The 18539-nt window shown below is 44.5% G+C and overlaps 1 protein-coding gene across 2 annotated transcripts in view; it reads right to left on the bottom strand.

Moving 5' to 3' along the window:
• Positions 1 to 18539, bottom strand: part of AP3B1 (adaptor related protein complex 3 subunit beta 1) — a 1836520-nt gene that overhangs the window by 1379533 nt on the left and 438448 nt on the right. For both annotated transcript variants that reach the window (XM_085632261.1, XM_085632260.1), the window contains exon 6: positions 11255 to 11321. In XM_085632261.1, coding sequence (XP_085488387.1) covers positions 11255 to 11321 — 67 coding nt within the window. The remainder of the gene's footprint in view (positions 1 to 11254; positions 11322 to 18539) is intronic.

Below are 18539 nucleotides of genomic sequence, written 5' to 3'. Positions count from 1 at the left end.
CTTCAAACAAGGTCTCCCACGCCTCTTTCTTGATAGTCTTCTTGCGGTTCGCAAGGGCCGGTTTATAATACCGTCTGCAGGTTCTTCCTGCTGCTATACATCTTTGGGATTCGGTTTTAAGACCTTGACAAGATTACTGTGGCTCTTTGAGCAATCACTATTAAACCATTTAAAAGGCTTACAGAAATTTTGATTTCCATCAATTTTTAGGAATTTATTGTTTAGGTAATATCAGCAAATGATTCTAGCATACTTTGATTTAAATCGCTTTCTAAACATGTCAAAATTTGTTGCCTGTTTTTAATCACTAATTTCTCAAGAAGAGTCTCAGGATTAATAGCTGCCCATTTACACATAAGGCCCTTGTTTTTATTATGGGTCATAGGTGGCACTACTGGTGTCACTTTCTTGCTTTGAGTTTCACACTGGATGGACAGAGGGAAGTGGTCACTAAAAAGTATTTTTGGGATGGAAAAAGATACAGACTTCGGTTTATAGTATTCAGAAAGTGCAATAAAGTCAATAAGACTACCCCGGCCACTGCTGATATGTGCGAGCTCATCTTGTCCTGCCCGAGTAATCAAATCCATTGTTAAAAAGAGAAAATTGGGATAGTATAGAGTTAAAAACGTTACCCCAAGGGGTATGTTCAAAGTGACAGAAATCCGCAGAAGACTTTTCCATGTAAGTGCAAGCAGACACCTTTGAAAATAAACAATCTACAGTTCAAATCCCCGCCCCATAAAATTATATAATCAGTATTCAACACCATAAGATGCTTACTTGGGGAGTTTGAGAGCATGGCGGTATTTCAGTGTTAACCGAGATAATATTATTATGACAAAAATTTACAATTATAAGTGTGACATTTGAATTATACATAATATTAATAATTTGAAAATGTGGTGAGTCAAAGTTAGAGGAACACATTTTATTGTCCATAGTGGTTGTCATCAAAGTAAGCAACCCACCACGATCACAGTCTCCACACGAATGAGCGGCTGGTGTATGAATGGACACAAATCCATCCATGCGGATTTTAAGGCCCCAGGTTTCCTGGAGGCAAAAAATGTCATAGCTTTTATAAAGTCTAGCTAATCATCATTTCTCGCCACACAACATTCCAGAACAATCATTTAAAACTGTTAGCCTTTTGTACAATCTGACCTATCTCTACGACAGACACTTTTTTCACAAACAGGTAAAACCTTGTTTGTCCCTCTCTTTCCCTGGGGTATTTATAGTGTCTAGATCCATGTGGGTATAGACTAGGAGAGAAATCGCTTCTTTCTGGTTTATTGTCCTTCTGTCCACTCCTGAGCAATAGATATCTTCTGGGTGTGTAGTCAATCGATTTGTTCCAGAGAAATAAAGCGGTTGTGCGTCAGAATAGCAAATAACTGAGGGACACCTCAGTAAATGGAGTGTGACTTCAGGGGGAGTTGCTTGGATGGTTTATAAAAATAACTCAAAAGTAGTACCATAATCCCACCATCAGATAGACACGACCTGGACAATCTTTCCAGAAGAAAGCCTGCCATGTACTTATTTCTGAAACTGACCACAATACAGTCTCCAGGGTCCTCCTATTGTTGAGAACCAACCCAGGACACACTCTGTACATTGTTTATGTTCTTGAACAGATCCTCACAGCTATACCAGAATGTATATTTTTTAAACCAGAGTAAAACCTTGTTTTTAATTGTTGTGGAAGTTCAACTTGAGGCTGGGGTGGAAAATATTTAAAAATAATTACCAGTGGCGTTGCATCTGGAGAGAGTTGCAGGATTCTTTGCGCGTTTAAACGTGCTGCCTGTTGACCTGCATAGGCAGATCCTTCTTTTACTAAGTTAGGCCCGAACCAGTCCTCTGCTGCAGACCTGTTTGAACTGCAGGCCACCCCCCACAGAATTAATTTGTGCAATGTAATTAGGACTATTTTCCTTGGGGTTATCTGTTTGGCCACCCTCGTGTAGTCTTCCCTGGTTTGAATTAGCAGTGTGAGACTGTAAACTTTGAGTCAGTTCCACTGGCTTTTTAGATTTGCTCGAACAGGCTGCTTAAACTTGATCCAATTAACATTTTCAGGGATGTGTCAATACTATTAGGAATGGCCAGCACTGGATCAAAAAACCTTGTTAAAGTTTTATCTAAGATATCTACGAGTTGTGTATGTGTCAAACTCTCATTCACAACCTCTTTAACTGGGTTAATTTTGGGAGATATAACAGTATTTCCCTTGCTAGGACTTAACTTCTTTGAGGCCGGGGGCAACTTTCTTTTGAGATGTGGCTTATTAATACCTTTGGCTTTTTTGGGGGGTGGTGAACAACTGGCATCAATCTGTGTATACTGCTCTTCAATGGACACAATCACTAAGTCACCATTAAAAACATATGGGTTACCAATTTCCCCAAAGTTCCTATCAATTCCAGCCTGATGCGGGAGTTGTGGGGCACTAGTAACTCCTTCCAGAGCGCCAGTTTGCATAGCTTTCTTTGTGGCTCCCAACCTCTCCTCCACACACTCAATTGCACTATTAATCGCCCCCATCGCAATGGTCAAAAAGCTAGTGATGGTTACGGCCAGGGGGATTTTTTTAGTATTCAGCATAGCCGACTTCCTCTTCCCAAAGCTCTTACCTCGATCAACAACTGGTGGTTTTTGCAGGGATGTCCCGCAGAAGAAGGCCAAGAAGGGTGGCCAGCCTCGTCCTGGCGCAGCAGGGCCCACCCTTGGCCCGGGTGCGTTACCGTTGCGCCCGCGCTGCGGGAGAGCAGAGCTGGTCTTGAGGCGAATGGAGGACTAACGTCACCTCCAGCGCCCCGAGCTCTACCTGCTGGAGGACCGAGTCCCACCCTAGCCAGAAGAACAAGAACTGCTGCAGGGGGACTCGGACAGCCCGTCAAGGTATCCCACACTGCGGGCGAGCAGAGCTGGTTTTGAGGCGACAGGAGGACTGACATCACATGCTGCGCCGTGAGCGTTGCCTGCTGGTGGCCCGAGTCCCACCTCAGCCAGAAGAATAAGAACTGGTGCAGGGGCCTCGGACGGCCCGTCAAGGTATCCCCGTGTACATCTTGACTACAATATGTTGGAGACAAGTGGGAAACTGGACGCAAGGCAGTGTAAATTTCAGGTCAGAACACTTCATAAGGAGTAAGAATGCTTTTTGTGCATATTTAAGTGACCCTGTTATGACTATGTATTTGTCCAAGTGGAGGAGGATTTGTGTGTAATTTTTGACTGCTAAAACGTTTAAACTTTTAATCTATGGAGAAATTTAGTATCTGACAGTTATTCAGGTGTGCGCTATAAGATGGTTGCCAGTGCATGGGTCCTTGCGTGCCTTCGGTGTCGCATGCTAGGGGATATCACCTGCAAAAACCAGCGAGCAGCGAAGCGCAGCGCACTTACTATACACGCCTAAATTCCTGTAGAATTCAACGCCAGGAGGCGCATCAGTGGCCATCTTTCAACATAGGGAAAGTCTTCATTACTTTGCAAGGCAAGCACGTTTTGCAGCAGTACAACGTGCAAAATGTTGCATTTAAGTTTTTTTGTTTTACATTAAGAGGAGAAGCGTTTTGGCTCACAGTGCTCACATAGCGCATCTTTTTAAAAGAACTGCGAAGTCGGTGTTAGGGGTGAATATTAACAGTCCAATGATTTTGGGACAGCATGGCAAACAAGATATTCACACAGTATAGTTCACAGGTGTTTACATGGTAAAAGAAACAAGGATGTACGCAGCACTGTGATGATCAGCTGGATTTTTGTTATTGGGAGGAACATTTTTGTGCTACAAAACTTGGTTTAAGCTTCTATTCAAAATGTCATCCAGTGCAGTTACAGCAGATTCAGGCAGTGAGGGTGCTCATCCAGTACATTTAAGTTCACCTATGGATCTTTAGGCAACTCCAGGGAACCAGCCGTTCAGTTGAGTGATTGGAAAAAGTATTTCCTAAACTATATAGCCAATATGGAGGCAAGCAGTGGTTCCTTGTAAGCTGAGAGGGGGAAAAATATAATGTGAATGTACTGTTTGGGACCTGAAGGGCTACATATTTATAATCAGCTGCAGAAACCTGAGAGGAGTGCATGCGATATGGATGCGGTCAAAAAACGCTATTTTGGATTTGGATGAACATTTCTCACCCCCGGTATGCAGAGCAGTAACTGGCACGCCTTCTTTCAAAGGAAACCACAGAAACATCAAAGCATTGAGGATTACATTCGCATTTAAAAAGTTGGTGATCAAGTGTCGATTTTCCAATCTGCATGATGAGCTTGTAAGAGAGCAGATTATTATGTACACTAAATAAAAAGCCAATCAGTAGAGGTTATGGGTAGAAGGTGAGACTAATCTTAAAGACATTGTGTCAAGTACAGAAAGCAGATTTGTCTGAGCGTAGCGCCAAGGCTACACTTGCACAATAAACGAAAGTAGTAAACTCTGTGAATAAGGTGTCGGACATCAAACAGAAGTCTATGCAGACCGGAGGAAGATTCACAGACAACAGAAAGGAGAAAATAAAAAGGAGACAGTGTGGAAAAAGCAGGGAACAGTACCATTGTCTGGTTTAGATGTGACAGCACTTTGCACTTAGCATATGTTTGAGAAGAGTCCCGCAAAATCTGCTAAATGTTTAGAATGTGATATAATAGGACATTATGACAGAGTGTGCAAAGAAAAAGAAAAAAACCCACCATGGTTGCATTTGGGAGAGAGAATGAAGAGGAGTCGTCCTCAGAGGAAAGTGAGGAAGATGACCGTTAAAAGTAAAGGGCGCAAGAAGGTAGTGTTGAACGTTGTAAGGGAAGGGACATATAAACCATTATGTTGGGCATCATTTAGGGTAGTTTCAGTGCAGGTGGCTGCTGACTGGATCTCCATACACGATCACTGCATAAAGTATATAGGAGCAGTACTTTTTAAATGCAATCTGCAGTCATTTGGAACCTCCGAATATCTCCCTGGGAAAATAATTGATATGGTTGGGTTCAGGCTGTTAGCGTTCAGGTTCAAAAACAGAAATGCAGTGTGTAAATTGTACATTGCCATGTTTTGATCCCACTGCAGATAGAGGGGTTACTACTGATGTCAGTGGAAGATGATTGAGCAGCGTATTAACCCAAAAGAGTGAACTAAGCAAAGAGGTTGTGGTTGCGTTTTCATCTCGTTCTTTGTCTCCTATGGAGGATAAGTACTCCCTAATTGAGAGAGAAACATTAGCGTGTGTGTGGGCACTAGAGCATTTTGGAAAATTCATTTGGTGAAGGAAGTTCATGTTAAGGTCCGATCATAAACCTTTAACCAAATTGTTAACCACGGAAGAGTTATTCAGCGTGTCAACTAGAATTGCAAGACTTTCCATTAGATTACAAGATTTTTTGAAAGAAGTGCAGTATATGCCAAGGGTAAAAACATTATACAGAATATTTCTTAAATAGTATGTTCCTTACCTCCGAAGACATTGACCAGGATCCTTGGAATTAGTACTGTGTAGCTGGTATCTTTACTGATGAAGAAACCAGCAGTTTACAAAACAAGCATTGGTATAGCCAACAGGTCTCGCTTTAGGGACCTTATAAGTATTTAGTTATGCAGCACAATATCCTTCGTGCAACAACATCAACTGTTGCATGGCTAAACACTTATAAGGTCCCAAAGGCGAGACATATTGGCTATGCCAATGCTATACAAAATCGTATTGTGTTTTATGTAATAGACTATAATGTTGTGCTTAAAAGAATATGGCAGTCATACAAAGCACATGAAAATTGACTTGCCTCTTACATCATTAATGGTACTGTCTCCGGGGAGAAGGCGGGACAAAAAAAAGTTCCTCTCAGTGCAGTGGTAAAAATGTGACTTAAGAAAAAGCTTCCGCATGTTAAAGAAATACACTTGTTTGACTTTTAAAGAGACTTTCCCATATTTTACATGGTCTTGTTTCATAATTTGCTTGGCAATCGTTTTCAGGGCTCACTTCCGTGCATCTGCATTTGTAAAACCCTCTCTTGACACAAACAAATAAAAGATCAACATTCATTTAATCCTGTGGGCGCGGGAAGAGCGAGTGCCTTGAGGCACAGCGTGAAGGGGGGACAGCCACGGGAGTGACAATTAGGAGAAAGCTGGAGTGATGGCAAGAGGGGCGAGAGAGACAGAGAAGTAAACTAGCATTGGCAAAACCAATAGGTTTCACCTATGTAACGTCATTTAGATTTGCCAATTATTTTTATACGTGTTGCACTGCACAGCAAAGCAGGCTGCTGTGCAACCTGGCTTAAAGATAAAAGCACTATGATACAGTCAATGCTCCGTTGAAAACAAACATATATTCCCTATCCATTGTTGCTCGTTGTGTAAATGCTCACTGAGTCACTGCAGTGCTCAGCGAAGCTTCAGTGATTCTGTACCTGCTTGCAGCCTCTTAGAGAATGTGGTGGCCTAAGTCAGGTGCGTTGTTATGAAATGTGTTGTGGGTGAACAGAATGGGTTTACGCCCCACACCTCTTGAATTTGTGCTTGAGTGAACAGACACAGCACTGGTGTAGTCAGAGTACTAGCGCTGAAGTGTACATGAAATTATTTATTGCGGTGCTCAAGTATAAGAACAAGGAAACAAAACCAGTTTTACATTAAATAACAATTACCCAAGGGCGCGTAGCTAACAGTACAAGACATATTAACCAAACAGTACAGGACATCTGTGCTCTATGTACATCCTTCTCATGTTGTTAGTACATGTGCAACTACATGTATGAGGACACAGAAGGGTACCCTGGTGCACAATCAACCCCTAACAATCGTTGTATCACATCACAAATCTATACATGATGTGCAATTTCCTTGAATGTATATTTTAATGTAATTATGTGTTTTAAAACGATCCTATAATAAAGACTATAGATCATAATTGTGTGTAGAGCTTTATAGAACACTTTATCCAAAAGTAAGTGCTCTAAATTACAGGAGCAACTTTACTTTTACTAATGTTTTGCACGCAGTTACCAGCCTCAGAAGGGTTAATTACGGAAGCCTGAATTAGTATTGCCAACATTTTAACTCGTAATCTCCAGATCTACCATGCATCAAAGGTGAGCGTTTAAATCTCCAGGTCTTCCTGCCAGCATTAACCTACGGTTTTCATGCATGGCCAGTATGTGAATCACAAATATTCCCAGTCATCTCTGTTCTCTAGCCATCTCAATTTATTTCAGCAATATGTGCACACCACAATGACCGATGCAGCTTCGTATGCTGAAAGCGTTTTCAGTGATTTTTCAAACATCTTTAGCCGGGTCGTAAGACTGTTTAAAGCAGTATAGCAATTTTACTGCCCCGGTGTTCTATAAATAAAAGTGGTACTCCTTGTTCCTGAGCTGCATGCCCCTCGTTTTCAAACACAATGCAGCGGGTGGGGCTGGGCTCCTGCACCCAGCCGCCCACTGCACCTTTAGCAGCCTGGTTTTCGATGATCATCATGAATCTGGGATCTACAGTGGCATTTATTCACTGTGACCGCACTACATGAATAGGAACCCTGGGCTGAAAGTACACATCCCACCCACCATCTGCTCTAAAGATGCATGCACATGCGTCAAGCAAGGGTGTCATGGGGACAAGATATAAGTGGAAACCAAATGAACAATTGATGCACAGGGAAAGGGTGGGGGGAGAGAAATGCTTCATTTGCAATCGGAAGGTGGGGGAGGGCCGAAAGTTAATCGGGACGGCATAGCACGAGAGCAGCCGACTTTAAAGCTCCAAGGTGCGCTTCCAGTACAAACAAAAAATAAAACGGCAGCCGGGAAGCACTTGTATTGTAGGAGAAGCCTGTCCTTATGTTTGTAACACAGAAATGAAACTTTTCAGACTGAGATGGGCACTACATGTAGGGAGTCGATTCAGCAGGATTACAAACGCCACAGGAGAAGGGAGCAATAGGAGAGCGGCGGAAGCAACAGAGGGCAGGGAATGCGTGGGGGGGAAGGAGAGCAACACGGTGAGTGGAGGGAAGGAAAGCAAACTAACCGGGAGAGAGTAACATGGAGCAAGCTGGTGGCTGCGCGCGTGCACGCTCGTGTGAAAGCAAGCGCTAGATCCAGCAGAAGCCTGGGGTAGCACTTTTAAAAGCACACTACAAAATGTCTCACAGAGCAGCGCATGCGCTGACTCAGCGAGACCTAAAAAGGAGTGGATAGAAGCATATGGTAAGGATTAGGTGTTGAAAGAGGTGAAAACCAAGATTATGAATGGATGGGGTACTATCAGTAGACGTGAAATTGCCGGAGAAATGAAAGCTTTCTGGTAGGTGCGTGATTAACTAAATGTTGACAACATATTTATCTGTAGAGGGGAGAAAATTATTCTACCCATTGATATTAGAGAGAAAATCTCAGTTGCATTAGTTTTGAGTAAACTGGTGTGGAGTTCATTGGCATAGAGTGCAGTGGCGTATAGCAGAGTGGCGTAGAGGGCAGTGTGAAAATAGTGGTGCAGAGTAGAATGCAGTGGCGTAGAGTGGTACAGAGTGTAGCAGTGTCGAGTAGTGTGGCTCAGAGTGCAGTGACAGAGTAGATTGATTCAGAGTAGAGTGGAGTGGTGCAGGGTAGAGTGGAGTGGTGCAGGGTAGAGTGGAGTGGTGCAGGGTAGAGTGGAGTGGTGCAGGGTAGAGTGGAGCGGTGCAGGGTAGAGTGGAGCGGTGCAGGGTAGAGTGGAGCGGTGCAGGGTAGAGTGGAGCGGTGCAGGGTAGAGTGGAGCGGTGCAGGGTAGAGTGGAGCGGTGCAGGGTAGAGTGCAGTAGCATAGAGTAGCCGCATAAAGCGGAGTGGCGCAGAGTAAATTGTTCCAGAGTACGGTGAAGAGGAGTGGTGCAGTAAAGAGTCCAGAGGCATAGAGTGGAATGGTGCATAGTGGAGTGGCCTAGACTGGAGTGGTGTAGAGTGCAGTGGTGAAGGGAAGAGTGAGGTAGAGTGCACTCGCACAGAGTAGAGAGGCATAGTGTGAAGTGGCATAGAGTGTTGTACCAGTTGCCAAAAGTGGTTAAGTCGGCCCTGGTGGTAGGCTGTTGTTGATTCAGAGGAAAATGTTGACCAATTTCATTGCTGACAACAAACGCATCCAGCAAATAGTATAAAAACTATGTTTTGACATAGGCAGGATGTTTAAGGCTGTAGTGTAAATTATGTAGTTGTTTCTTGGCTCCTGTTTGTATTTTTCTGGAAAGCAGTAATCTGTGTTGTCTAGGTTTTATGGCACCGTGCTACTGACAAGTTGCCAGTAGCGGCTCCTCTCCTAAGGAGGAGGAGCGTCACCCCACTGCTCCTTGAGCGGTGCAAAAAAAATCATTATAATACAAGAAGTTATTCTACTTTGTAAGACTCTGACTCCAACCAGGTCGGGTGGGGCAGAGCTGGGCTCGCCGCCGTCAGAGGGAGCAGGAGTGGTTTGCACTCCCTCACTAAGTGCACATGATTGCTTGGCCTGCTCTCTGGGGCCACCCAAACAGTCATGTGCACTTGAGGAGAACATGCCCAGCCTCCCAGTTACTGCCTGAGCGGCCGAAACAGCCTCTCAGACCAATCACGACGCTGCTCCTGCAGCCTCATGAGTGGCTGGGTGAGTACGGGGGCCTAGGTGCCATCTTGCTCTGCGAGGAGAGAGGAGAGACGTGCGGCGGCGAAGGAAGTAAGTTAATTTTTTATTTTTATATCATGCCTCCCCTCTCCCAACCTATCCCCCGTGCCCATCACCCCCGTGCAGAGGCTGCTGCCACTGCATGTTGCACACGCGGAGGCTATTACTCATTAAGTGTAATTGCGTAGGCAACCGCTTATGTCTTACCAATACGTGTTATTATTAAAAGGGTTTGGTACTCTGACCCGCTGACTGTAAACAGAAAGATCATTAGACATTCACTAGAGCAGTGGGCTTCGAACTGGGGGAGGGCCCACTTTGGTTTACATGATTAAAATAATCGGCAGTAAGCCACTTCGCAATGGGCCACCACTAACATCTTTTGCCATTAATATCCTGACTGGGAGAATGTGTAAAAAGGGTACCAGAGCTAATGTTTAAATATGTTTAGACATATTTAAACATTGCCAATTTAACAAAATAAATGTGAAATATTCAAGGGGGTGCCTGATGATTTTTTGTTTTTTGTACCCAGGGGTCGGCATTAAAAAGTTTGAAAGCCACGGCACTGGAGGGTCACATTAAGCAAAAGCCAACAGTGCTTTGATAAAAGAACCTTGATGTGAATATTTCTTGCCACAGAAAGTGCGTGCACCTCCTCCCTGCAGGCCTGTTTTAAGGGTTATGTTACAGCTTGTAAACTGGAGCACAGCAGGGACATTAGTGGGCTCCATGGGGAGATTAATATTCACAGCAAATGTGACAAGATTTGAACAATATGTAAAAGCCTGTTTACAGGAAGTGAAATCTTGGAAGGATACAGTAAACACGATTTGGGCAAGGGAAGAATGAACTCAAGTTACACAGCCTAAAACAAATAGAGCAATGAAATAGAAAGCAAGGAAATGTGAGTTACAAACCACAAAGTCAATGATAAGCTATGGGCAGAATGTATTCCGAGGGACGCTTTCTCAATGTCCCCAAGATGTCTTTCGCAACTCACAACGCTGTACGGTAGGCTTCAACCTAAAAAGCACTGAGCAGCCACAGACAAATCCATAAGCATAGTAAAAAACAGCAACAGCAAGATATTCTCAATGTAAAAGGATCACATCGTTGCCCGTTGTTTGGGTCGGTGGGTTGTAGAGATTGCAAACACTCTCTTCATAAGAGGTACTACAGTAAGGTGTGACAAATAGCTTCTTTTAATTATGTGGAAATAATGAATATCCCCTAACAACCAGGTGTACTTGAGCAGACTATCTTTTCTGTAAATGTGCTGTGTTACAAACCAGAGCGGTCCATTTGAAAATACACTTTCCATAATACTATTTCCACTTGACATTCAAAAAGCAAAACTATATTAGACACAATTAAGCTTGTATTTGAATGCATATGGATTCAACAGATGGATAAACATACATTTAACCGTTTGGCAGTACCATGAAAATAACAATAGATAAGTACCCAATTATACAGATGGAAGTTTTGACGAACAGAAAAAATATTAGAATATGTGGCGCATATATTCGAAAGCTTTCTTCTACCACTAATTCTGATCTTCGTAAAACTAGAAGCAACGCACTGACACATTGCTGAAACATACCGTGCTTTTGTCCTTCAAAAGCTTTTCAATCACTTCAATTAACATTTCCTTCTGTTCTGGATCAAGGCTAAAATAGAAAAAGAGAAAAAATGTCAAGAATAACTGCATTCAAATAATAACTTGCTTTAAACTAAACAAATGTAAGACTCCTTCTGAAAAACACAAGATAAACAATCTACAAAAAATGAAAACGGCTAGTGCTTTCTCAACCAAATAACAATACTGATGTAGTTAATTCCATATATGGGAGGTTACATAAACTTGCTCAGCATAGAAAGACGACTAGCATAAACAAGCCCATAGCATTGCGCTTTGATGGTGAAAAGGTTTCCTCAATTTGTGCTGGTGGGAAACTGCTGCTGCGCTTTTGTTACAAGGGGCCCATATTACAGCACTGCTACAAAACCGACCCCCACCCTTCTGGCCTCCCGGGAAAACGCCCCGTGCCTGCTACGGCCAGTCCGACCCTGCCTCTCATACCTACTCTTTCAGGACTGTCTGGTTTATAGGACTATATATGGTTTAAAAAAAGTAGCAGTATATTCAAACTTAATAAGCAAATTCCTGGACACAGCTGAAGATCATTCAACTACTCCTTACTGAATACTGCGACATTGTAGGGGTGGTCAACCCTTCCAACAGCATTGTACCTTGCCAAATCTTTTACATTTTGAATGACACCAGATTAAAATGTATTCCTTCAATCCAAGACACCTGAAACTTTAAGAATTAGCCTTTTAAGTGTGGGTGTCGACCAACGGGTGATGCCTGCACTAGCTCCCCAGTGCATCTGACGGCATTGGCTGACTCTCAGGGGGGCTGTAAAGGACCCTCTACTGCTCGCATCAGAGGGTTTTCTTTTTTTTGTTTTTCATGTTCGGCTGCTGGGGAAAAGCGTCCCGAGCAGCCAGAATCATATTTTTTTCTTTTGGTGAAAGGACTATCAGCTTGCATGGCAAACTGTTGTTACTGCCACTCAAATTGAAAGTGTAATGAATCTTTTTTATTGACATTTGGTTAACCACAACACTTTCCCAAATTAGCATAACACCTTAGATACAATGTGCTTGATTTCAATCAATCTGATTACATATTTGTAAAACATAGGATGTTACCCCTATTGGGGTGCTTCATTACAATAGAAAACCGCAGAACATCTGTGTCAATATTACTTTCTAGTCCGCCTGAAATTTGCTAACAAAAACTGTGAACAAGTGAACCAAAAAACAAACGTACCCATCTCCCTATCCCTCCTCCCCCTGGTCATGGGTAGCCCCGTTCACTTCGGGGTTCGATGGCCATCCATTCAATCCTGTGCTTCAACTATCCGTATTCTCCATTATTGTATGTTGGGTCCCGTCTCTTCCTGGGTTGATTGGGAGGGAGGCTCTTCTCTCTCTGGGAATCCTTCTCTTTAGACAGGTCTGCAATCATTAAGTGCCAGGACCTCACGTCATCCTCAAGTTTCTCATCTTTTCTCACCTTTTTCATCCTCACTGACTCTGCAAAGGCCCACTCTACCATATCTTTAATCCATCTCCCGTGTTGGGGTGGATCAGGACTCAGTCAGTGAATCGCAATTCGCCTCTTTGCTAGCCCCATTGTCTCTGCAGGGTGCTCAGTTTAATCCCACTTAAATTGAAAGTGAAATGAGTCAATTGGCTAATTTCACTGAATTGGTGCTCAGGAGCATTCCACGCAACATGGAAAATCCAGCAATAGGGGTAGCAGTAGTATTTGTGCCCGGGTTGGGCGGCCACCCAGGGAAACCTACTAAACCCAGACATTTCTGAAGACTAGACACCCAGAAGAAGCCAGGATGGTGTGCTACGCTTGAATCCCACAATGGTTTCTTGCCCACAATGCCCTGAAACCCCAACCTATGCCTAATTTGCACATTTTCATTGCATTTCTGTGACTCCAACTTCGGAAATCAGCAGGGATCCATCCAGCATTCCCCCACTAGTCCCAATAAAACGTTACCCACTCGTGTGACTAGGTCAAGTGCCTGCGTCATGGACAGATCAAACCAGGGTCAATGGGAGTCCTGGCAGTGGACTCCCATTAACCCTTCTCATCGGGACAAGTGGGGGAACGCAAGGTGGTATCAATTTTGTGGATCTCGGTTGATTTTGGAAGTTGACGTCACAAAAATGTAAGGAAAGTGTGAGATTTTAGGAAAGTTTGAGGTTGGCAGGGATATGCAGATAAGACAAATGTGTATGAGGTGTACCATCCTCAACTTCCAAGGGTGTCAATTTTTCAGAAATGTCTGGGTTTGGTAGGTTTCCCTGATCCTGGACCCATATATCGCAGCTACTGCCATGGCCAAATCAGGTACTTTTTTTGACAGGAAATGCTGGTGTCGCCACATTGCGTTTTGGGCCATTTCCTGGCACTGGCACTAGGCCTACCCACGCAAGTGAGGTACCATTTTTAATCGGGAGATGGTAAACAATGTGTGGCTCCCTGCAGATTCCAGAACTTCACCCACACAAAAGTGAGGAAAATATGTGTGTTTTAGCCAAAGTTTAAAGTTTGACAGGGCTTCTGGGTAAAAAATACCTTGTGAGAGCCATGCAAGTCACTTCTCCATAAACTCTTTGCACAGGTACATTTCACTACACTTTGAATTGAATGGTTAAAGCCTGGGGTGTTCGGTAGTTGACCGCCTATCAATACTGACTTGTTAGGAAAGGAGGCTGATGTATCAAAATGATTGCCCATTATATGTCTGTGGATAAATGTAGTGGTACATAGTGGCCACAATTTTTATGAAGGAAATCAACACCGTCAAAAGATGGGTTTAATTATCCTAGATCCTCTACAGTGTATAAAATATTTAGAACAGACCTAAAACTTGCTTCTAAATCCTGCACCAAAGCACAAACTATTGGAGGAAACAAAAGGAATGCGAAAAAATATTTTTGTGACATCCCGTAGCAGCAAAACTCACGCGAAATAATCTTAGACAAGTCTTTCTTGCTGCTATCTTGCATAAAAAGTTGTATTGTGTTGGCACCATCGGAAAGAAAACAAATGAAATATTCTCTCATTCTCTTTTCTTTGAACAGCATTTTAGTTTGAGGTTCTGCAGCTTACACTGAAGAGGGCTGTTTCCCTTTTAGTCGGATTTTATCAGTTATTATAGGTTTAAACCTAAAACAGGATAGCCTAATCACAGTAAGCAGCAGTGCGTACTCACACAGACCAGAAAGCAGCAATTTATACGTTGGTTACATACCAACTGCAATGTAAGACTGCTTGCACAAAGAGGACAAAATCAGTGCAGACAGCAACTAGGCAAAACACAGACGCTATTATTTTAAACAATCACTGTTGTGTACAATCGTGTCCCCTGCCCTACGAGCCCAACTGCGAGTATCTGGTACCAATGTTTCTGGGCTCACGTGGGCACTCCCCATTAGAGTGGACCAACAGTCTCGATCTCTGGAGAACATTGCTTCCGCAAGAGCGCATATAGACACGTCTTGGCAGCGCATGGATGCCTCTCGGCTAGTCCACCTTTTTATGCCAGCAACAAACATGGCTATAACAACAGGGGCAGACATCCTTACGAGAGGCTTTTTAGACCATGCACCAGTATAATGCACCGGGGTCAGACAGTGTCAGGGCTGCACCTCTTATGTGGCAGTTGAAAGCCTGTTACCTAACAGACACCCAGTGTTCCTGGTACCTCCTACGGGGCTGAAAGCCTACTATGTGATAAACCAGGGCTCGGCTGACAGACCAGAAACTTTCCTGCTGGAAAGGCGGTCCTGCAGGGTAAGGCGAAGGCATACACACATGGGCAATACAAGGCCAGACTCCCAAAAAATAGTGGATCATGAGAACACTTTGCTGTGCCTTGAGCATGAGTACCATTGACAAGATGAATATTCTCCAAAAAGCTGCTTGTAATGCATCATGCCTCCTTGCATCAACACTGCCTCGAGTAGGTAAAAAATGATGGAAAGCCACCCAAACACAGGTCTATGAATGAGGGGACAAAACCAGTAATGTGCTCCATTGGCTTGCAACTCGCAGGCCGTGACCCAGGGGTCTGTTCCTCCTATCGACCAATTTCATTGATCAATACTGAGTTACAAATCTACACCAAAATACTGACAAGCAGACTGCCAACAGTAATTACAACCCTTGTTCATACGGACCAATGTGGCTTTATGCCACATCGCAGTACACACCACTGCACCACCCCATGCAGCACTTGCCCACCCCCACATACTCCCGGACCATGCAACACTACTGCTGCTGGATTTCAAAAAAGCATTTGACTGGTCCTTTCTTTTTAGGTTCTTAATCGGATGGGTTTTGGACCACACTTCCTCGCCTTTGTCAAAATACTTTATGCCAAACTAAGAGTACAAGTGAGAGTTAATGGTATTTTATCCCCCACGTTTCTCATTGTGTTGGGCAACCGGCAGGGCTGCCCCCTCTCCTTGCTCCTGTTTACACTGGAAATTGAGCCTCTAGCGGTGTGGATCAGGTGCGATGCACAATACTGAGGCTTCTGGCGGCATGACGGCCTTGAAGACCGCATAGCGCTCTACACGGACGACGTGGCCCTTTTTAAAGTAATGCTCCTACCTAGGCTCCTACATATAATGTAAAACTTCCCCTTTCTCATTTCCCAAATGTGGTTTACACAGCTCGCCAAGGGAGGTACAGGCATTACGAAGATAAAACAAAACGTCATAAATGCATACAGTTTACAAAAGACCGCGGGATGGCCATAGTTGACCTGAGTCTCTATTAATGGGCATCCCAGATCCAAGTTATTAATGACTGGATCTTTGGTGGCCATGAGGATCCGGCCTTCTGGCATGAGGTGTCAATGATCAACCGTTCTCACATAGAGGGGCTGCTATACAGGAACCCACTCCCCTGATCACTTCCAGAGATAACGTATGTGCCTATGCTGGAGAGCAGCTCTATGCTGGATCTGAAGAACCACAAACCCACACAAGAAACGCCCCTGCGGCATGGTATGCGGCTTGCACGTTCTGCCCGAATACAAGCCTTCAAGTGCTCGGACTTAATTAGCATTTCCAAGCTGGGTGATGTGTGGGGTGTCTCACTCATGAAGTCCTTTGCGGACCTCCAGGCAGACATCACATTACATAAATCTAATTTCTACAAATGTTCACAATTAAGTCATGCCCTAATGGCACACCAGCCCACACTAACTGATTTGCCAGAACATTACCCCCTAGAGCCCAAAATCACCTTCGGACCTCTGGTTCATGGCGCTATCTCCATCCTCTACAAAACCCCTATAGCTGACGCACTTGACCAGCTTGGAGCCCTTCTAGAGTGCTGGGTGAACTGGGTACAACCACTGGACGAGAGCAATTGGTGATATGCTAGGATGGCCCAAAGAGCTCTCTCCTCACGCCTTTGTCTTATCGAGCTCAAGAACCTCCACATGGCCTACATTTCCCCTAGCCCTTTACAACATATAGAGGTGGTGACTGCAGTGAGCTGCCCCAGATGTCGGCCCAAATACTGTGGATTCTTACATATGGTTTGGGAATGTCCCATTATCAAACACTATTGACAGGAAATATTTGTCACACTATCCTGCATTGTAGAGCGCTTAATCGACTGTACCACACGCATTGCACTCCTGGGCATCCATGATGATGTGACTGGTCCTAGAGGAGAACACACACTTGTGGGTATTGGGGTCAAGGTGGCTAAACGAGACATCGTAACACACTGGGAGGCTGGCAAAGCCCCTCTTTTGGCCGAATAGAAAGCAGCAATGTACCACTATGCCAAGCTGGAAGAGCCAATATATAGTGCACGAGACTGCCCGCACAAGCATAGGAAGATCTGGGGGAAGTGGTGGTCATACGAAGACATTAGATTGCCTTCATAACAATATATGGCTATTGTTTTCTCCTTTCATTTGCTTTATTGCCAAGGCCTGGTGCTGTATACCGCACATGAGTTACACGCTCTGTTGCTTTGTTATTTGGTACAGAAAATCAATAAAATGTGTTTATCCGAAAACATTTACGCTGGCAACGATGGAATCGAAAAGCTAGCGCCAAGTTCCCAAGCACATATATCGTGTGTGAAAAGTGTTACACACTGCATGAGGGTCTGAGGGAGCTGAACTTACATAGGCCTGTGAGTTCTATTTTGAAAGCTCCTGGCCTGTTCATGTGCACAAGATGGAGGTGAGGTTCCTTTTCCAGATAATGGAAGTGTATTACTGACATTTCTGAGACTGGAGAGAGGGAATCCAGACACTAAAGTGGGGAAAGAGGAACAAGACTTCCCCTTGGAAATGAAATTACATCCTTTTTAGGTCTCGCCTAGCGACGCAGCGCACGTGCGCTGCACGCCTTGGCGAGACCTATTGTTGTCAGTTTCTTGGCCGAAGGGGGACAGGATATGTGCGCGTCTGGACAGGCGATGTGCATGCGCATGGCGTCTCCAGAAGGGGGACAGGACATGTGCGCGCCCGGACAGGCGATGTGCACGTGTACAGCTCCGTCGGCTCCAGATCATCTCAGACAGGAGATGTGAACGCGCCTGGACGGGAAACAGCTTTGTGTCCTGGCCTCACGCTCGATCCCCCTTTCCTCCTCTGTACTTGCTCGGGTTTCACCTGCCCTCCTCTCAACAAAACCTCTCTCCTTACGTTTTTTCGCCCTCAGGCAGAAAGCCCGTTTGGCTGCCGGCGCTGGCGCCTGCTCACGCAAGAAACCACGAGGAAGCGAAACATTGTAATCGGCTCATTCTTTCCAGGAGTCGTGTGAAAGTGGTCATATTAGCACAAGATTGGAACCCATGAGCTGCAATGGCCCCGACAAAGAGCCGTGAGCAGATAGCACCCCTTAGGAATGTCTGGGGCCAGCGACCTACAAATGCAGGACCCGCGCGTGCAGGAAATTCCAAGACTCACCAGCATCAGGGGGGTTCAGAAAAGACTTACAGTGAACACGCAACGGAAGGAATAGGCGTCTGTAGAAAAATCACTGCGAGGGAGTGGCTAAGTAAATAACATTCATTCCCGTTTGAACCATATATCCTAAATGGCACTGAGTGCGTGCAGAGTGATGCGGGTGAATCTGAACCGAACCAGTCCGCCCGACAATCCATCCACACACACACACACACACACACATCCATTCATTCATCCATCCACCCTTCTAACCACCCACCCACCCTCAGACACACATCTATAAAACCATCCTTTCATCCATCCACACACCCACCCTCGCACGTTCATGCATTCATCCATCCACCGCCA

The sequence above is a fragment of the Triturus cristatus genome, chromosome 2_1 (assembly GCF_964204655.1).
Source record: "Triturus cristatus chromosome 2_1, aTriCri1.1, whole genome shotgun sequence".
NCBI lineage: Eukaryota > Metazoa > Chordata > Amphibia > Caudata > Salamandridae > Triturus > Triturus cristatus.
This window is presented reverse-complemented; position numbering and strand designations above follow the sequence as displayed.